The sequence below is a fragment of the Hyaena hyaena genome, unplaced genomic scaffold, assembly GCF_003009895.1.
Source record: "Hyaena hyaena isolate Hyena2069 unplaced genomic scaffold, ASM300989v1 scaffold_97, whole genome shotgun sequence".
In the NCBI taxonomy this organism is placed as follows: domain Eukaryota; kingdom Metazoa; phylum Chordata; class Mammalia; order Carnivora; family Hyaenidae; genus Hyaena; species Hyaena hyaena.
Window position 1 is genome coordinate 416,599 of NW_024080728.1, and position 22,306 is coordinate 438,904.

Consider the following 22,306-nt stretch of genomic DNA (forward strand, 5'->3'; position numbering starts at 1 on the left):
ATGTTCAGCCATTAGATAATGGTGATGGTTGCACAACTAAAAAAATTAAACCTCACTGAATTATACTTATTTAAAGGAGTGAATTTTATGGAATGGGAACTATAGCTAAATAAAAAAAGTACCGCCAAATTAAACTATCTCCTTTATATATGCTTTTTCCTGGTCTGTCAGCCTTTTTCTCTTACTTCTCTCATTAACCTCTCACTCCACATTTCATCATTTCATCAACATTCTTGCTAAATCCTTAAATTAAACTGGCAAAAATATTATCCTCAATGAAATTTTTTCTCTAAGCTTATCGCTGTGTCACTGAACCCTACTGGATAAAGTCCTGAAATAGGGCAAATATGTATTCACTAAAAATTCATGAACACCAACTTCAAATGGGCCCTTACTCTTCCTCCTTTTTTCTACTCCGAATCCCAACCCACCTCAGTTTCCCCCTTCTCTCAGTACATGTCTCCTACCTCAGAGAAAAAAGAAACTATACAATCTACCTAGATTTGCATCTATCCTTGTTCCTTGTAGTTCATCTAGTTCCTTTCTTCCAGTTCCAAAGAGGAGATTGCTCCTTATTATAAGGCTAATCCTCTGCCTGAAATTCTATTATTTTCTGACATTTTAGGAAACATAATTCATTGATTAGACTTTTTTTCTTAGATAATCAATGTTCCTTCTCAACTATGAGAAAGTTTGTCTTCCTTAGAAATCTTTTCCTAGGTTGAAGAACACAAGTAATTTGCTGAATGATTCAATGAGGCTATAGGCTTTTCATCATTTCTTAACCCCACTTAGCCATGTCTCACTGCCACAGCTACATGCATGTCCACTTTCTCAGCAGCATTAGCCTCTACAGCAATGTGTCAAAAACAATTTGTTGACTGAGCATTCAATGCTACCTTCAGTAACTCTCACGCTCCACTTTCTGCCAAACGTTGGCATCAAAGTAACTATCAACAGGCTCAAGAATATCTTTCTCTGTAAAACGTACTAGTCATAGTTTCTATGTTTCTGTGCTCTCTGAAAAATATACACCTTCATTCTAGCTTCTCTCCATTTCCTAACTGCTGGAACTACATCTTCAAAGAATGCAGCTTTCATTCTCCCAGCTGTAAAATGTTGCCTTCTACATGAAGACATGCAGTTGCTTCAGTACCATGGTCTTTCCATCCAGAGACATCTGCCAGCACACATTATCTACCACAGCCTGGGTCATCTACTGCAGATCATCCACCCCATTCCCAGATGTTGCAGAGGTCAAAACTCCTTATCCTGATGGGAATCCTCTTCAGCTTGTTATCTCAAAAGACTGAGGTCCTGCTGGCACTCTTCAAGAAGGAATAAGTATTTTTATCTGCAGGTAATTCAACACTCTTTGACGTAAGGAAATAAATGCTCTTCACAAAAGCAATCAAGCTTGTAGTACTTTTGATATATAACAGGACCACAGTGATTCTGGTGGGCACCTGCCAGATGCTACTATGGGAATCATCCTTGGTTGGGAGAGTGAAGGGTGGTGGCAGCTGAACCCCCAGAATCATTGATTTCGAAGCTAGCAACTGCCTGCAGCTAAAGCACATGAGGGGAAGGCTACCTCCATGTATCTGGAAGTAGAGAAGGAAGCTGCCTCTAATGTTTTTATAGTACCATATATCCTTACTTGGTAGAATTTATCACAGTAATTACATATTAATTTGTTGTTTGATTCAGGTAAGATGTCTTCATTCAACTACTAGTCCTAAATACATATAAACTGCCTGGTTTTGCTCACTACTATATGTGCAGAACCTATTACAGTGCCTGGCACATAGTAGATCTCAATAAATATTTGTTGAATGAATAAATGAATCCTGGAGACTTCTTAGAACTAATCCAAGACTTATTCAATTTTAACATAATTATTTGTCTGGTGATCTCTTACAGATCTATAGGGATTGGCTGAGTAGAATTCCTCAGTGTAGCAGGAATAGGAAGGATCCAAGAATTTTGTTATAAAGGGTACAGCTGATACATATATTAAGAACTTATTTGGGGCGCCTGGGTGGCTTAGTCGGTTAAGCGTCCGACTTTCACTTAGGTCATGATCTCGCGGTTCGTGGGTTCGAGCCCCGCGTCGGGCTCTGTGCTGACTGCCAGCTAAGAGCCTGGAGCCTATTTCAGAGTCTGTGTCTCCCTCTCTCTCTGACCCTCCCCTGCTCACGCTGTCTCTCTCTCTCTCCTAGAAATAAATAAAAATATTAAAAAAAAAAAAAAAAAGAACTTATTTCTGGGGCGCCTGGGTGGCTCAGTCGGTTAAGCGTCTGACTTTGGCTCAGGTCATGATCTCACACGGTTCGTGGGTTCAAGCCCCACGTCGGGCTCTGTGTTGACAGCCAGCTCAGAGCCTAGAGCCTGTTTCCAGTTCTGTGTCTTCCTCTTTCTCTGACCCTCCCCTGCCCACGCTGTCTCTCTCTCTCTCAGAAATAAAAAAAACATTAAAAAAATGTTTTAAAAAAGAACTTATTTCTCCCAGTCCTGACTGACTTCCTCGGAGAACTAGAAAGTATTCTAGTATGTTGGTATAGCTATCTTTCTGGCTGGCAACAATTTGACAGCTTTTTGAACTTTATAAGCAACAAACTACTGACTTGATTTTTATAGATAACTGCAATACAAGATTGGTAAATATTCTATTAAAATTTCAAACTAGATGTGTCCTGATAATTGCTCCTACCCCATCCTATCACCCCAGAGAACCTGTCTCCTACTTCTGTTACCTTTGACTTCCTTCCCTGGTACCACAAGCATCTATTCTTACCTTTTCTCTTATATTCTGGTAGAAGTATTGTCCTTCAGCCTTACAGAGGCTGGATCTTTTATCTATGTTTTTGAACCTACCCTTTCTAACTCCCACAGGCCTCATTCTATCAATCACTGCCTCTCTTTTTATCTTTAATCTTTTCTTTGACAATGCTTACCCTTCAGCCTGAAGTCTCCTGCTACCAAGAAGACCTTCACTTTTGTTATTCTAGCAAATTGCCATTCCAGTCTTTCACCTTACACTTTTAAAATTATAAAAGCAAGAAATGTTTGTTATATTCAACAAATAGTCTTGGGACACTGGATAACCACATGTGAAAGAAAGAAGTTGGACTCCCTACCTCCCTACCATATAAAAAAAATAAACTCAAAAGGGATTAAAGGCCTACATGTAAGAGCTAAAAATTATAAAACTCTTAGAAAAAAAAAAGTGTAAATTTTTGTGACCTTATATTAGACATCAGAAGAACAAGTAACAACAGGGGCACGTGGGTGGCTCAGTCAGTTAAGCATCTGACTCTTGACTTCAGCTCAGGTCATGATCTCACAGTTGTGGGATCAAGCCCCACATCAGGCTCCATGCTGAGCATGGAACCTGCTTAGGATTCTCTCTCTCCCTCTCTCTCTCTCCGCATCACTCCTCCCTCTCAAAAAAAAAAAAAGTACAAGCAACAACAAAACAATAGATAAACTGGATATCATTAAAAGAAACTTTCTGTGCTTCATTTGACACCATCAATAAGGTGAAAAGATAACTTAGGGAATGGAAGAAAATTTCTGCAAATCAAAAGTCTGATAAGGACTTGAGTCTAAAATCTATAAATATTACCACTAAATTAAAGACAAATAACTCAATATAAAAATGTGCAACAGATTTGAATAGACAGTCTCCAAAGAAAATGTACAAATGGCCAATAAGCATATAAAGAGATGCTCAACATTATTAGTCACTGGGAAATGCAAATTAAAACCACAATGAGATAGCACATCACACCCACTAGGATGGCTACAACCATCAAAGAGACAATAACAAGTGTTGATGAGGATGTGAAGAAACTGGAATGCTCTACACACTGCTAGTTGGATTGTAAAATGGTGCTGTCTCTTTGGAAGAGTTTGGCAGTTCCTCAAATGGTTAAATATAGAGATACCATATGACCTAGAAATTTCACTCTTAGGTATATGCCCAAGGGAAATTTAAACTTATGTTCACATAAAAACTTGTACATGAATTTTCAGAGCAGCAATATTCATAATAGCCAAGAAGTAGAAACAACCCCAGTGTCTATCAACGGATGAATAAAATAGGTAAAATGTGGTATATTCATACAATGGGATATTGTTCAGCCAAGAAAAGGAATGAAATACAGACACATACATCAACATAAATGGATCTTACAAACATGGTAAGTGAAAGAAGCCAGATACAAAAGGCCGCACATTATACGATTATTTATATGAAATACCCAGAACAGGCACATCCATAAAAACAGAAAGTAGATTAGTGGTCACCTAGAACTGGGCTTAGAGGGGGTGAACTGACGATTGACTAGTTACTGCTAAGGAGTACAGAATTTCTCTTTTGGGTAATAAAAATGTTCTAAAATTGACTGCGGCAATGGAGGCACAACTCTCTGAATACACTAAAAGCCAGTGAATTGTACACTTTCAATGGATGAACTGTATGGTATGTATGTATCTCAATAAAGCTACTTAAAAAAGAAATATTTGGGGAGCCTGAGTGGCTTAGTCAGTTAAGCATCTGACTTTGGCTCAGGTCCTGATCTCACAGCTCATGAGTTCGAGCCCTATGCCTGTGCTGACAACCCAGAGACTGGAGCCTGCTTCAGATTCTGTCTCCGTCTCTCTCTCTCTGCCCCTCCCCTGCTGATGCACTCTCTCTCTCTCTCAAATGTAAATAAACATTAAAAAAAAGAAATACTTATAAAAATTCCAAATAATACAAAAGTATATGAAGTCCCTTTCCCAGTCCCATTCCTTACAGGTAAACACTAATAACAAATAGCTATATATCCTCTCAACATTTCCTCCTGTATGTAAACAAATGTACAGAGAGAATTTTTAAAAAAAATAGGAATCCACCAACCCTCCCATCTCCCATATCAATAAAATAATATATACTTTCCTCCCCTGAAAATACTTCTGACATCTTTCCAAGTCAGTACATAGAGCACCTCAGTAATAAATAAATAAATAAAATATATAGTAAAAAATATAACATAAAATTTACCATTTTAACCATTTTTAAGTGTATAATTCAGTAGTATTAAATACATTCACAGAGTTGTGCAACCACCATCACTATTTCCAGAACTTTCTCATCATCCCAAACTGAAACTCTGTAATCATTAAACAATAATTTGCCATTTCCCTCTCCTCTCAAGCCCTGGTAACCTCTAATCTTCTTTTTGTCTGCATGAATTTTTCTATTCCAGGTACCTCCTGTAAGTGAAATCACATAATGTTTGTCCTTTTGTGTGTTATTTCACTTATATATTTTCACTTATTTATTCCCAAGATTCATCCATGTTGTTGCATGTATTAGAATTTCATTCCTTATTAAGGCTGAATAATATTCTATTATATGGACATACAACATTTATCTATTCATCCATGAATGAACACCTGGATTGCTTAAAACTTTTGGCTATTGTGAATAATGCTGTTATGAACATGGGTGTACAAGTATCTGTTTGAGTCCCTCCTTTCAATTCTTTTGGGTATATACCTAGCAGTGGAATTTTTGGATCATATCATAATCCTATGTTTAACTTTTTGAGGAAATACCAGACTCTTTTCCATAGTAACTATATCACTTTACACTCCTATTCCACAGTGCTTTTTAACTACTGCTTTTCTTTTTAAAATAAAACATCTTTACTTCCAAAATGACCATGAAGGCCTGTCAATAAAGCACTGGTTAAATAAGGTTATTTCTACTTTTTCTCTATTACAAACAATATTATAATGGAAATTTTTGTTTATCTTTGCATACTTGTGGGAATATCTCTGTAGGTTAAACTCCTAGATGTGGAACTGCAAGACGACTTTTATATTTTTATGATGTCAAATTGGTCTCCAAAAAAGTGATTTATACTCCTACTATATGTTTATGAGTGCCCATTTCAGAAAATCCTTGCCAGAATCAATCTTCTTAATTTTTGCTAAGCCTAAAAGGAAAATATTTTTAATTGTTTAGATTTTTTAAAAATTTAAATTGCACTTCTTGTTATACCATAAATGATCAGAACAGAAGGTCTGAGGCTTAGCAGTTAAAGTCATTAATGGCTGATTACAGGTTAAAAAAATAAACTGTTGGGGTACCTGGGTGTCTTAGTTGGTTCCTGTGTCCAACCCTTGCTTTCAGCTCAGGTCACGATCTCATGGTTTTTTAATTCAAGCCCAATGGCAGGCTCTGTGCTGGCAGTGTGGAGCCTGCTTGGGATTCTCTCTCTGCCCCTCCCGCACACACACTCTCTCTCTCAAATAAATACACTTATAAAACAATAAACTGTTATCTTAATTGTGGTTCTCTTATAGTCACTAGAGAGGAAAATAAATTCTACTTATGTATGTTACTTCACTTAATTTGACTTTCAAACCTCTCCAAGATATAATAGGCTTTTCTTTAGCTGGAGAACTCTATACATTTAAAACATTTTATTCATCTGGATCCCAACTGCTAATCTGTCTTCAGCAACATTATTATAGGCCTATCATGTACTCTTAAGAAATTAGCCCAGGAGCACCTGGGTAGCTCAGTCAGTTAAGTCTCTGACTTCGGCTCATGGTTCATGGGTTCGAGCCCCACGTCGGGCTCTGTGCTTACAGCCAGCTCAGAGCCTGGAGCCTGCTTTGGATTCTGTATCTCCCTCTCTCTCTGACCTTCCCCTGTTCATGCTGTCTCTCTCTCTCAGAAATAAAACATTTTTAAAAATTTAATACTAAAAAAAAGTAATTAGCCCTGAATTTAGATTGTTGCAACACTGCTAGAAACTTCAGTAAAGACAATGATGATACTGTAATATATATTAACTGTCTGTTCCTTAGGATCTGGAAGTCTTTTCCTGCACTAAATTAAATCAACAGAAATCAAAGTTCTTTCTCCTAAGTACTCTGTTTTTCAACTGAGTTAGAACATAACTTACAGTATTTTCTATAACAGGATAGATCATTTGAAGAACACTTCTTTATCTTTTGTACAACTATAATTGAAATTGTTGGGGTGCCTGGGTGGTTAAGTTGGTTAAGTGTTCAACTCCAGCTCAGGTCATGTCTCGCCGTTCATGGGTTCAAGCCCCACACTGGGATCTCTGCTGTCAGCACAGAACCTGCTTTGGATCCACTGTCTCCCTCTCTCTCTGCCCCTCCCCTGCTCTCTTTCTCTCTCAAAATAAACATTAAAAAAAAGAAAATTTCAAATACAGTGTTTTTTCCATACAACACAATTTAGTGCCATGAGAAAACCCTATCTCTTTCTCCAGATAAATTTTATATGTGTCTCTTTCCTCCATGACTAATTAGATAATATAAACTATATTCCTTTTGGTCTTAATCATAGGAACCCAAGAGCTGAGGTGTATATTCAGAGTAATGTTTCAACACTTTTTCCTTTCTAATGAATTTTTTTTAAGAAATATTTGTTATTCTTTTTTTTAAAAAATTTTTTTAACGTTTTGTTTATTTCTGAGAGAGAGAGAGAGAGAGAGAGCAGGGGAGGGTCAGAGAGAAAGGGAGACACAGAATCCGAAGACAAGCTCCAGGCTCTGAGCTATCAGCACAGACCCCGACGCGGGGCTCGAACCCAAGAACCGTGAGATCATGACCTAAGCTGCAGTCGACACTTAAACGACTGAGCCACCCAGGTGCCCCGAAATGTTTGTTATTCTTCTAATATATGCTTTTTTTTACAGTGTCACTGGACTGCTCTATTTGAATAAGGAGCAACATTCTAACACTGCATTATTGTATATATTTTTTAATTTTTTATATTGATTTTTCAGAGACAGAGACAGAGCATGAGCAGGGAAGAAGCAGAGAGGGAGACACAGAATCTGAAACAGGCTCCAGGCTCTGTGCTGACAGTTCAGAGATCTGAGGGGCTTGAACCCACAGACCGCGAGATCATGACCTGAGCCGAAGTCAGACGCTTAGCCGACTGAGCCACCCAGGCGCCCCAGCATTACGATCTTTCTAATACATTAATAAGGGCATCATGTTCAAGTAAATAGAAATAATCATTTCGGAAGTTTTGGAGAATGTTATAAAACTTCCAAAGGAAAATATAAAAGTGATATAATTTCAACACAGGTGAGAATTGACATTTTACAAATAGCTAATATAAAACCACTATGTGATTTTTTGCAAAGTCAAAAAATAACTCGGGACTCAAAGTGCCAGTTACAGAAGAATAATGAAAAGTTTTGCTCTTGGGGTGCCTGTGTGGCTCAGTTAAGCGGCTGACTTCAGTCCAGGTCATGATCTCCCAGTTCAAGAGTTCAACACCCTGCTTCGGATCCTCTCTCCCTCTCTCTTTCTGGCCCCTACCCCATTGGTGCATGTATGCTCTCTCTCTCAAAAATAAACATTAAAAAAATACTTGTCTTAAAAAAAAAGTTTTTCTCTCTGTAAGTGCTTGATGGTTAACAAAGAAAAGCAGATTAATCTAGACTGGGAATTTATCCCAGCCCTTGGGACAATTATGCAATATAGATCTGTCCACTTCAGTTATTTTAATCTGAGCTGAGTACCACTGTTCAACCCAAAAGAGAGCAATGCTGTTGTTAAAAGGGAATCCAATTTTTAAAACATCTGAAATTATTCAAAGATATTTGTATTTGCTTCTATAATATAATATTAACATAGGATAATATGCTTTTATATTTATTCCTTATTTACACGGGTAAATTAAATCTCAACCATAAGAAGATGTGATTATTGTAGGAAATTTGTACTTCAGAGTAAGAAAATGAAAACTACTTCCAAAAATAACCCACCAGAATCAAAGAAGCTTTTTATACTACACTAGTTTATTTGCAAATCTCTTTATGTTATTTTAACTTGACTTTATGAGCTCACATAACTAAACTGCCTTTTCAGTAACTCAGTGTTTACCTTTGTAAAATGAAAATTCCATTTCTCTGATTTAGCCAAAATTATTAACATCTCCATTAACAAGCTGTGGTAAATTTTTAGTTTGGGATTTCTTTTCTTAATATCAAGAAGGGAAATATAGGAAAGGACAGAGATGCCTTACCAAAAGTTCAGAGATAGTCAATAAAGTAAATAAACAGTAAGCGATTTCCACAGATATTTTACTCAAATAAAGTTCTATTTTCTAGGACGCTCGAACAGATTTTCCTTCCTCAGAAGATGATGCAATTACTTAGAAATTTCTCAAAATACAGATATTTGAAATTCCTTTCTGACCCATTCAAAATACAGATGTTCCCACAGCAAAAGGAACCACATTAGCTGACGTCAGTACACATAAATTCTTCTACTTTGCATCTGAGATGCCTTTTTCAGAGGTATAATGTATGAAAGGAACATAAAATACTCATTTATTTTACTTGTAGGCATCTTCAAAATTCAGATTTTTACACTGATGGGTAGAAAAATGTCTCAACATGGCTAATAAATTCCTAAAATAGGGGCTCCTGGGTGGCTCAGTCGGTTAAACGTCCAATTTCAGCTCATGTCATGATCTTGTGGTCCATGGGTTCGAGCCCCATGTCAAGTTCTGTGCTGACAGCTCAGACAGAGCCTGGAGCCTGTTTTGGATTCTGTGTCTCCCTCTCTCTCTGGCCCTCCCCATCTCGTGCTGTCCCTCTGTGTCTCAAAAGTAAATAAATGTTAAAATTTTAATTTTAAAAATAAATAAAAATAAATTCCTAAAATAACAAAAACTTTTTGTTAAATATGAAATATATAAGATGTTTTACGGAGCCAATTATTTAACAGTTAAGCCCTCTCTCTCAACGTATATATTTTATTTTTAAAACACAGGCTGAACAATCTTCCTTGAGTAAATATAAGTATCACTGTGCTGTGGAATTCTATTGTGACTAGGTTATTTTTTTTAATTTTTTAATGTTTTATTTATTTCTGAGAGAGAAAGAGAGACAGTGTGAGCAGGGTAGGGTCAGAGAGAGTGGGAGACACAGAATCTGAAACAGGCTCCAGGCTCTGAGCTAGCTGTCAGCACAGAACCCGACGCGGGGCTCGAAACCCATGAGATCATGACCTGAGCCGAAGTTGGACGCTTAAATGACTGAGCCACCCAGGCGCCCCATGACTAGGTTATTTTGAACACAAACACACTCTGCACACTTTGCTAAGATTAGGTGAATTTATTCTGCTGTTAGTCTTCTAATACTTCTAATGCTGCTAGCTAAATGTCTTCTATTGCTATGTATAATATAAAGTATGGTTGTGTCTTTCTAAAAAATGCCATAAAATTACTTCTCAGAGTGATAAAATTAGAATATTAAAAACTATGCTCAAAATGTTTAGAAATATTTTGTTTTAAGGAGAAAAAGTTTGTAAATCACCTTTCCAAGAATAATTTATTTCGTCTTATTGGTAAGGGTCCAGTGACTCTGTGGGTTGGCTATTTCTTCAAAAGGTCCATTGTATATATAAAAAAAAATTCCAAAAAGGACTTCCAAAGAACTAAATTCATGAAAATTTTATTTTATGTGCTTCCTAAAAGCATCCAAGTCTGGAGAATTTAAATAGAACCCTTATAACAGTAAAAATGCCTAAAATCATGATATAAAAATAATCTTTGATAAAACATATATTTTAAAAAATAAGCAACTATAATAAGTTTTCTTTTACCCCCACAATTGAAGGGTTTATTTTTTAACACATGAATAATATTCTGTAGAATAGAAAATTAGCTTGAAATTTAGAGTTAATTACAATGTGAAGAAGCATTATAAATCATGTATCAAAACATTATTCAAATTTCTGCAAATCCTTACCATCTATTCATCTTCCTGAAATCAAAATCATATCACAGAGATTAAATTTTCTTCATGTCTTCTAATTGGGGCAAGGAGGCAGGTAGTATAGGGCAGAGAGTTAGGAAACCAGTAAATGTGTGTGAGGATGTTGAAGATTATTGCCATTCAAAGGACATAGAGCTTTGCCCAAAAAGAGCAGGGAAACAATGCATTCTGTACAGCTTTCATAGCTTTTTTGCTATGACTTATAGCAGTAATAGTAAAAAAAAATTTTTTTCCTCCTGAACTGCAATTTCATTCCATTTTTATGCTAGAATAGTGGTTTTCAACATGGGTGGAGAAGTGAAGTCTTCGGGGTGAGGGGTAGGTTTTGCCTATCAAGGGACATTTGGCAAAGTCTGGAGACATTTTTGACTGTCACAACTGGGATGAAGGGTGTCACTGGCATCTAGTGGATGCCAGAGATGCGGCTAAGCTTGTACAAAGCTTAGGGCAACCACCACCAACAAAAATTATCTGATCCAAAATATCAATAATGCTGAGATTGAGAGGCCCTGTTCTACAGATATGCATTCCTATGCCTAGAAGTCTTTCATTACATTATACTTATCTACAACAAAAATACTTTTATAAATTGATATGATTATAAATTCCTATATCATAAAGGTCTAGGTTAAAAAAAAAAGGTCTTCTGGAAAGAGTTATTACAATTAGCAGTAGTACGCATTGGTCTAAATGATGTGATTAAACCATCATTATCCAATATAAAAAGTGAAAATACATAAGATATATCTAATGAGATGGAAGGAGCTTATTTTGTTATTTTCAATTAGGTATTGTAAACGTGGATAAATATTACTTATTTCTAGAATGAGACCAAACTTAACTCAATGATATTTGTATTTTCATTTTCATGAGAGCTGAGAAACCTCCTTTGTAAATAAGTAGATGGAAAAGGAGTTCTGCTGGAATAATGTCACTTATTCTGCAGGTTCCTTCTAAGTTATGTATATTAGTTACACAGTAATCTATTGTTAGAAATTACTACCATGATCTATCAGCTAATAACTTAAGTAGATTCTCTATAAACACTGTTAAAGCAAAGAATTTGAAACCAATTGACTTAAAAAGATTTGTTATGGAATCCTTCAAGGCATGCACTTTCTCAATATCTATAGCTATTCTGGTGACTTAGAGATTTTTAAACCTTTGCTATACTATAGAAGTCAAATTAGGCCTTGTTTCCATGACGGTTCTTTGGGAACTTCTCTTACTTCAATAAAGGAATACAACTTTACTTTTCAGGTGGGGTTTGGGGAGTCTCAGCAGGCATTTTGAAATCTAGTAAGTTACTTCTGGAAAATCTCTGTTAACTGCCCCATAACCATGTCTGTTTATTAGTCTAACATGAAAATTCTGGCATAGGTGTCATGCCTAAACCCTAGGTCTTAGAAACCATACCATGGGTTTTATGAAAATAGATTTTCAAGAAAGAAAATGGTCCAAATAAGACTAAAATTCTCTCCATTACTCCCTTACCTCTTAGATACTCTGTACTGTGCTGTGGTCAATTTTCCAGTCTCAGGGTCATGTACTGTAGCTCGGCTCAGCTACAAAAAAAGAGAAAGGACAAGGACTTACTAACGTAGCAGGCAATTTTGGGCTTTTGTTTGTTTTGTTTTGCCAAGCCACAGGTGATTGGAAGGGTTCAGATTGGTCTAGATGGTAGGTAATGGTTTCAAATCAACAAAAACATTTAGAAAAGTGGCAAGAAATGAAAAGCCACTTCCAAATTAAGAGAAAATGGGTTGACATATTTTTGTTGCAGATTTATTGTCCTTTCACTTTTTTTAAAAAAAAAATCATTTGAAGCTGTATGTAAATGATTTATAGCACTGGGTTTCACAGGAGCTTTCTCAGACCTAGAAGTTTAATGTCCTTTAAGTATTTTGACAAAAGAATAGTTAATAGTCTCTTTAAATTTATTTTTTAAAACTCTGAGATAAAACTGTTGTTAAGTCTCTCAAGCGAAGTAGTTCATGAATAATAGTAGTTGGAAGACTGAGATCAGAAGCCTATCTCTGTTCTTTCCATTGCCAACTTTCAAGTCAGCAAGGTTTTAAAAATAACTCCAATAGGAGGAATACAGATTACTCCAAAATGACAATGGTATTTCACAAGATGAATGAATAAATGCCAATAGAATCACCAAGAAGGATGATGTGAATTCACTGCAGTAGCATTTATGAATGTGAGAGAACTATATAAACAAAGACTACTCCCAGATTAATCCAGGTTGCTTCCCCCTTTGGCAAGAAAAAGGAAACAGAAAACAAGTATCAAGCCACTTCCTGGAGATTGGATTCCTGACCTAAAGAGAAATGCAAAGCATATTAATTCCCTAAAAATAACAGACCAATTAAAGATTAAAAAGAACTTCTAGTTAAAGGGAAAGACCTGTGAAACACAAAGCATTTTACCCATGCGTATATAAATTGGCAGTGACTTGAGCTGGAGACTGAAAATGACCTACTTCCCTTAAATGAATAATTCCTGTAGGATGTACAAAACACTCGTTAGAGGGCAAAATATGCAACATACACATCTCTTACCTTTTGCTAATTCTGTAATGTACCGTCTCCAAGTCTCCTGTTATTGGGTTTGAAATGGTGGCTCGCCTCAGCTGTGAAGCCAACCATCAAAATAGTCGCATTACAAAACAAAAAAATGAATCACATTTATCCAACCAGTCAGAATTCTGGGATTTTTACAAAGGAGGATGAAAAGAGAAAATAACTCCATAGATTTCCAGTCACCTTGTGTTAAGCCTTGAAACTTGAAAGCTTTTTAGCTTTTTGTATTTTTTGTTATTTTAAAATTTTGTTTTTGCTTTGCATGAATGGAGGATACACAAACAAAAGAGATTAGAAATTAAATTTCTTTCAATGGTTGGATGAAGGGACTGAGGAAAAAGAAATTCTAAAATCTGAAATCTAATTTATACTTATAAGAATGGCTATTTGAAGTTAATGATCCATTTTAAACCTTTGATTTTAATTTTTTCTTGTGATGTAACTGTTTGCAAAGGTTACTGTTGTTCAAAATTTGTTTCAAAATCTATCTTTTCTTCCTTCAATAAGTATGCTCATATATTTCACATATACAGTGAGATAATCTTGGGACCTAACAGAAAGGTAGATGAAAAGAACTCATAAATGTACAAAAAAAGTAAGAAAGAGATGACAACGAAGATAATGATTTTAAATTTTAAAAAATGGAGGGTGATTTGGAGATTAACAAAAGAGTATAAAATTTTTATTGCCATTGAATTTTTTTATTAAAATAATCTAACTAAGGCATCCCCTTTGAAGGCTGAGGTCTCCAAACCCAGAAATCTAAGACTTGATCTCCAAGCTGAAATGAATTCTTAATCAATATTCTACCAAGATGTTTTGGTTTACTTGGTTTATGGACCACAAAGAATGGACTAAAATAGGAATTCAAGCACTACTGACAGAATATGATGTGATATAAGCAGTATTCTGCTTGAAAGAGTGATATGAATTCCCTTGGACATATACATATTAGACCAGTCTTTTCCTTTAAAATGTAATCTTTGGTAAAAAAAACAAAAAGTACCAATTTGGAATTGAAAAACTTAACAAAAATTCTGACTTTAATTTTATTTTACAGTATAAAAATAGCCAGATAATTAAATCTTTATAACAAGGATCAGCAAACTATGGCCTGCCACCTGCTTTTGGAAACAAAGTTTTATTGAAATATAACCACATTCTTTACATATTTTCTATGACTGCTTTCACACGACAGTGGCAAACCTGAGTAGTTGTAACAGATGGTAAGGCCAGCAAAGCCAAAAATATATTAGCCTAAAATATAGTATCTGCACTTTTATAGAAAAAAATTGCCAACTTCTGTGTAATAATAGAGCACAAATATGCCCAGTGTTTATTTAACAGTTTCTTTATAAAAGTGAGGGCAGTTTGTATTTTACTATCAATGATATCAAATAGAGATCTTGTTCAGTGAGAACTAGCTAATAGGGAAGAAAAGGCAAGAGCATAAAGGGTGGTCTTTCTCACATTCTTGTAAAAGAAGAATTTCTAGGGGCATCTGGGTGGCTCAGTTGGCTAAGCATCCGACTTTGGCTCAGGTCATGCATGATCTTACGGTTCCTGGGTTCAAGCCCCACTTCGGGCTGTGTGCTGACAGCTAGCTCAGAGTCTGGAGCCTGCTTCAGATTCTGTGTCTCGCTCTCTCTCTGACCCTCCCCTGCTCATGCTGTCTCTCTCTTTCTCAGAAATAAATAAAACATTAAAAATAAATAAATAAATAAATAAATAAAATGAAAAAAGAAGAATTTCTATGCTAAACACTAAGTTTTTGGGACTGTATTTACATTAAATCATTTTTCTTAAGATAAATGACGTGAGTTAAATTCAGAAATCTATGATGTCCTTATTTCAAATAAGCATGATGACTATACACAATTACATCTTTCTAGTAATAACGTGCCCAAAGCGAAATAAAAATACTTTAAGTACTCTTTCAGATAAAAATATAGAAGATAGGAGAAAGTTGGTCTTTGATGAGTCTATAAGACTAAAGTTTTGAAAATACATACAAAACTTTTTCAGGAAGATGCTGAAAAACAAATTTAAGTGTCAATAAAAGTCTCATCTATGATTTTCATAATTAAGTGCATAAAACTCAGCTGCAGAGTTTACTACTTGTGTTAATAACAAAGTAAGGAAAACTTTGTATAAATAGAGCTTAGTTAACAACTCCATATGTTGTGACAATAATATCTAAAATTATCTGTGGGATTATTACCATATCATATCAATTACCGTTTTTGTAACTTGCAAAGGCAAAACTGATGCATGGGTAAAGTATATTGAGAGGAAGAAAAAGATAAAAAATTATTTACCCTTGGTTTTGCTAGGTCTTTGACAATTTCAATTTCTGCATCAGAAATAATATCATGGAAGCGAATAATACGAGGTTTGTCCCACTCATCTTCCTGTTTGGCTGGAGCCAGAATGAATTTAGGATTCCGGTTTCCATCATGGTAACGGCAAAAGAGTTTTTTCTGTCTCCGAGGCGTCTAAACATAAATTTACAAAAATGAAAAATATATTAGAGTAATAATATTTTTGGTGCTTGCTCCTATGCAGAAAAGAAACAATGATCACGCTTGTGTATAAATAGAGCATTTATAGAAGACTATACAAAAGAAACACTACTCTGCAAATATTTTGCAACAAATAGGATATTCAGGACTTTAAAAGTTTTATTAATGATTATTTTCTGGGAGAGATGTTAGGCCTTATCTAAGAAAAAAGGTAGGGTTTGTCTTTCAACCCTTGTCTCATTAAAATAAAGTTGAAATATTTAAATACACAAGAAATAATGAAATATTTATAAAAATATGAAATGAATGACCAGCATTGCTCTAAACTTCGCAAAACAACTGGAAAGCACCCAGAAAAAAAAGTTTCTAAAAGGACAAATAAAACAAAACATCATCAGGTTTTCCTAAATTCCTCCCAGTTAAATGCTTGTAGCATAAATAATAAGTTTAGTTAGGTAGTTTTAAAAAGCAAAGATGAAAATGAGTAACTCTGAAAAAGAGAAAATAAATTATTAAAGAAGGCAAGTGCTTTTATTGATGGATATTAAAAATAGAGTAATCAACAAATGTTCCTTTCAACCTATATTAACTAATAAGTTATTTGCTGATTCTTCTCTTGATTGAACAAGTATATCATATATGAAGTAGGAATATTATTAGTTTTTGTTTTAAATATTAGCTAATCTACTCAAATAATGATTCATGTTTATTCTCTACGTGCTTTTCTTACCTAGAGTCAAATCTAAAGATTTACTGGGCAACTGAGTGGCTCAGTTGGTTAAGCATCCGACTCTTGGTTTTAGCTCAAGTCATGATCTCATGGTTTATGAGTTCAAGCTGCGCTGACAGCTCAGAGCCTGCTTGGGATTCTCTCTCTCTGCCCCTCCCCTGCTCATGCATGCATGTTCTCTCCCAAAACAAATAAACTTTAAAAAAAAATCTAAAGACTTATTTATAGAAGTCTTTGATATAATGATGAGGTGAATTTAACTATTCTGAGAATAAAGACGATCCTTTGATTTTGGGCAGAGCTGACATGTCTGTATGTCATATCAACAAACTGGCAAATTAAGCAGACTTCTGTTTTATACCTATGGCTCTATTTTGATCCACTCTTTAAGAGTTATTAAGGGCAATAAAAATATTTGCTTACTATTAGAAATTTGAACACTAAATAGATGTTTCATGATATTATGGAAATACTATGATTTTTTTTTAGGTATGCCAATGGTTTTTTGGTTATTTTTTGAATCTTTATATTCAATAGATGCATAATAAAATATTTAGATGTGAAATTAGAAAAATGTTTCATGTGTCTATTAGATTGTTATTATCCTTACATTTACTCCTTAGCACCAAAGCAAAAGTAAAAATGTTCTTCCAGGAGTCCATGAAATTGGCTATCAAAAGTGTCAACATAGATATGATCTACGCATTTGCTGTTAGAGATTAGGCTGTCAACAATTAAGTCCTCAAATATCAAAAAGTCATCAATATAAAAATGTAAAGCCCAACTTGAGTTTATCAGCAGCAGAGAAAACCTTATAACACTATTCAAATGTTTATACTTAAAAATAATTACTTCAAAAATTCACTGACTCCTTCTACATATGCCCACATTCAACTGAACACTAGTACCCTATGATATTCCTTAAAAAAGGGCTCCATGATCTATTAATTTTAGGAAACAGTGTATAGAATATCCATGATGTACATTATCATAAAAGGGCTCTGAAAAGTCCTGAGGCTGAACAAAAACCTATGTTCTCCAGACTTGAACTTTTCTGTTTCTGGCCTTTTAACACCCTGAAGCACTGGTACTCTGAGTCATAAAAACATAAATATAGATCTACAATAAAGAAAGGGATATTTATAGGCACATTTGAGTATGTAAAAAAAATAAATCTTAAAGCAAAAATCTGTTGAAATTTTTTCTGCGTTTTAAATATTTCTTAAATAGACTAACACATTTCACTAAGCAATTTTGTCATGTTCAACCAGGAACAAAACCACAAAAGATTATTGTATAGATGAATTCTGTTTTATAGGATGGGTTAGGATAGTATATTATTTCTATTAAGAGTGCAGAAATTGCTTTTGCATTAAGATACAAGTAAAAGCTTAAATGATCATATCCCTTAAATTATCTCATCCCTCATCTTAAAAAAAAATAAGCCTCTTTTGGCCTATGCAAAGAGTTATATTACCAAAAATAAACAAAATGCCATAATGATTCTTTATACTAAAGTTTATTCTAAAGCTATTTCACTAACAGTTGGAGCATATTAAGTGTGACACCCACAATAAGGTGACATGGTATACTGTAATACTTTAAGCAGTTAATTCTAATTTTTATCATGTAGGCATAAATATAAAAGAACCCTGATTTTCTCTGGAACTATGTACAAACACATACACACATACACATTCATACACACACACACAATTGGCTTTTCCACTTTACCATTTTGATACCCTCCCCACGGCACAGCATTTCGTACTTCTGTCTCTCTGGGAGGTAATCCACAGCAACCCCTTTTTTCTTCAGTGTGGTTTTCTGATCAGATTGGTCATCTGAAGCAGATTTATTGGCATCTTTTTCTTTAGCCATGATATATTCAAAATATTTTAAGTTACCATTAGCTCTCTGGTGTTCAGGATCTATTGGATAGAAAGGAAGCATGTCCAAGACTAAGTTTATAGTTGTTCAAGCATCAGAATATAGTAATATAAAAATACAGGCTAATATAATTTACCTTCCAAACTGGGACACTTATGAGAGTGAAAGGAGGCACTAATAAAAATTATTATACCAAAACAATAGGTATAAACCGGTACTGGCCCAGGTAAATCACATACTATCACCCTATATATAAAGAGTTCCAGAGAAGGAATCAGTCATTTATTTCAAAGTAGCAAATATTCCACTTTGAGAACTTACTAATCAGCCAAATAATTATGATCAATTTGATGCCAAATGAATATCACTAATTCTAAATTAAAGAATATCACCAAAATATCACTCATTCTACTTATTTGAAGAAATAGAAAAGATTTTTCTGAGACTGAAATGTAATCATCATGGGAAAGACAGTGTATACAGTTCAAAAGCAACATTCACCACAGATACGTTATACATGCAGAACACAGCCTACTTCTGAGGGCTGAGTGAATTTCAGTCCCCAAATTCTAAGTGAGATGGAAAAAGAGAAACTAAAGATATAATTTTCAAATAAAGCAGAATCCACTAACTGCCTCTGAATTGCTAGTCATCATTCTAAGCTATCTTTTAGTAGGGGAAAAAAAGAGGACTAGACTACTCCACCCATCCTAGAGAAAAAAAAATCCAAACCACCACACATACACACAAAAATAAAAAAGAACAATACACAGAAACTTCACTTGTGATATTAACTTCTTTAGGAAATCTAGCCTTACATTTGTAAAATATTTGTCTTTGAGAAACTGCTCACAATGTATGTTGTGATATACAATATAATCTTAATTTTGTAAAAGAATGGGAAAAGTATGCATGTGCAGGAAAAAGAGTATATTCTACAAGGAAACAAAAAAATATTGTGATAGTGAAAATTTTTCAGTGATAGACTTATGGACGACTCTTCTGTATCTTTTTCTATTTTTAACTGTTTTCTATAAGGAATAAAATAGTCTTTTAGTCAAAAGAAAAAAATCACTAAAAAATACTGAAAAACGGTACTTGAACTAATATCTCAACTTATTAACTCACTCAACCAAGAAATAACCTAATTATCAGAAGTTCATTTTCAGATGGTCAATTCTTTTAAACTGCTTGACTCTCCTAAAATACACATATTAATCTATTCATCAAAATAATTTTTGAAAAGTTTTAAGCTTCATTATATACCAAAGGCCACCTGAATTTATTAGCATACAATTCAATGTCCACAGATTCTGATTTAGTAAGTCTGGGGTGGAAATCAAGAAATTTTTCATTTCTAATATGTATCCAAGTAATTCTGATGCACATGGTCCCTGGACCATTCTTAGAGAAACAAGTTCAAAACACCAGTAATAAAATCCTCAAAGGATATCACATTACCTAATATTTGAATACGACAATGAATTATATTTTCAGTCTATTTATTTTAAATCACAAAATCATTTTTAAATATGAAATACAAGAACACAAAACATTCTTCAAAGGAAACTGGTTAATATTTAACATAGCAACATGGTAAATGAACATTTTTGACCGAGTTAGCTAGTTTAGGTCCATTTTTGAAGTTCCTGAAGAGTATACAGCAGAGTAACACAGTCATTACTGTAGTACCATTAACTGAGAAAAATCAGTTGCCACTTATTTAGTATATAAACAGGGAGAGGATAAAATTTGTCTAACAGATTCTTGACTTATAACAAATAAAATGTACCAAATAGAATATTACTCAGCTATATAAAAGAATGAAATTTTGCCATTTGCAATGACATGTATGGAACTAGAGATCTAGTATAGAACTAGAGATCTAGTATAATCCTCAGCAAAATATGACAGAGGAAGGCAAATACCATATGATTTCACTCATATGTGGAATTTAATAAATAAAACAAACGAACACGGCAGGTGGAAAGGCAAACCAAGAAAGAGAGTCTTAACTACAGAGAACAAACTGAGTGTTGCTGAAGGGGAGGTGGGCGGAGGGATGGGTTAGACAGGTGATGGGAATTAAAGAGGGCATTTGTTGTGCTGAGCACCAGGTGTTGTATGCAGGTGACAAATCACTAAATTCTACACCTGAGACTAATACTGCACTGTATGTTGACTAAATGGAATTTAAATAAAAGCCTGAAAAAATAAAAAAACATACTGAAGCTACATGACAAATTACACTTGCCAGAATTACCCATATATCAGAATTATATATATTTATGATTATATATATATGACAAGATATGTAGTCATATATCAGAATTATACATATATATTTATCTTGTCATTCATATAGCTTAGTACTTTATATGTGTGTATATATATACACACACACATATATATGTATGTGTGTATATATATATATACAATCTTGATTTAGGCCAAGTTAACATACCTAGTTCAAGAAGCTTCTTTGTGAGCAAAAGTGCCTTATCCAGGTCTCCCTGCTGGTATACTGCATAGCTCAAATAATCTAGAACAGAGACTTTATCAATGGTAGAAACCTCGCCTTCATCCAGCTGCCTTAGTGCTTGTTCCATCCACAGTTCTGTATGGTAATAATCTGCTTCTGTGTAGGCCACTTTACCCAATTCAAAACAGTCCTCAACTGTTAGAAAAGATTTGTGTTTTACTCCTATGGAAAGAAAATACAGAGAACTTTAGAAATCTTAATACTACTTTCTATTTATTTAGGACTAAACAACTTTCAAAGTGCTATCTCACTTTCATTTGAACAACAACCTTCTGAGGTAGGAAAAACAAGAATTATCCTAAGTTTATGAACAAAGGAACCATCTACAAGGTAATGAAACATGCCAAGAATCACACTAATAGGGGTCATGGACCTAGAAAACCCAAGACTTCAATTATCAGCCATCCTACCAAAATGAAACATCAATTAAGTTAAAGCATGCAATTTTCTAGCACAGCAGGAATTACCATATGACATACATCTTACTCCTAACCAACAATCTGTGCAAGAAATGAATGGACAGGAAAGAGAGGCAAATCTGTTAATTGGTTCCTTTCCTTTTCGCTTCCCCTTAGGTCCAACAGCATTAATGATACAGAATTTACATTCCATAAAGTTCACCCATTTAAAGAATACAATAGTTTTTAGTATATTCAGAGTTGTGCAACCAACATCACAATCTAATTTGAGAACATTTTCATATCACCCCAAAAAGAAACTCTGTAACCATTAACAGTCACTACCCATTATCTCCCCCTCCCTGCCCTAGCCCTTAACAACCACTCATCTACTTTTCTGAATCTACATATTTGTCTCTTCTGGTTATTTCATATAAGTGGAATTATGCAATATACGGTCTTTTGTGACTGGATTCTTTTAAACCAGCATAAAGTTTTCAAGGTTCATTCATGTAGCATCCTTTTTATAGCTAAGCAACAGTCCATTGTATGATAAGACAATACTTTATCAATTGATGGACATTTGAGTTGTTTCCAGTTTTTTGGCTTTTATGAATAATGCTACTACATACATGCATGCACAAGTTTCTGTGTGGACATTTGTTTTCATTACCCTTATATACAGCAGTGGAATTGCTAGGTCTATGCTTAACATTTTCAGGAACTGCTAAACTGTTCTCCAAAGTGCCTACACCATTTTACAATCCCACCAGCAATGTATGAAGGTTCCAGTTTTTCCAC

General features: G+C 34.6%; 1 protein-coding gene and 1 pseudogene across 2 annotated transcripts in view; both read right to left on the reverse strand.

Moving 5' to 3' along the window:
- P4HA1 (prolyl 4-hydroxylase subunit alpha 1) overlaps positions 1 to 22,306 on the reverse strand; it is a 74,182-nt gene that overhangs the window by 22,641 nt on the left and 29,235 nt on the right. The window contains exons 6-9 of one of the 2 annotated variants that reach the window (XM_039235114.1): positions 21,030 to 21,269; positions 18,410 to 18,606; positions 15,742 to 15,918; positions 12,330 to 12,400 (exon numbers count right to left, since the gene is read on the reverse strand). In XM_039235114.1, the coding sequence (XP_039091045.1) occupies positions 12,330 to 12,400; positions 15,742 to 15,918; positions 18,410 to 18,606; positions 21,030 to 21,269 (685 nt within the window). Of the gene's footprint in view, positions 1 to 12,329; positions 12,401 to 13,402; positions 13,474 to 15,741; positions 15,919 to 18,409; positions 18,607 to 21,029; positions 21,270 to 22,306 lie in introns of both variants that reach the window. The other variant, XM_039235115.1, reaches the window with a different exon arrangement.
- Positions 717 to 1,793, reverse strand: LOC120233713 (annotated as a pseudogene).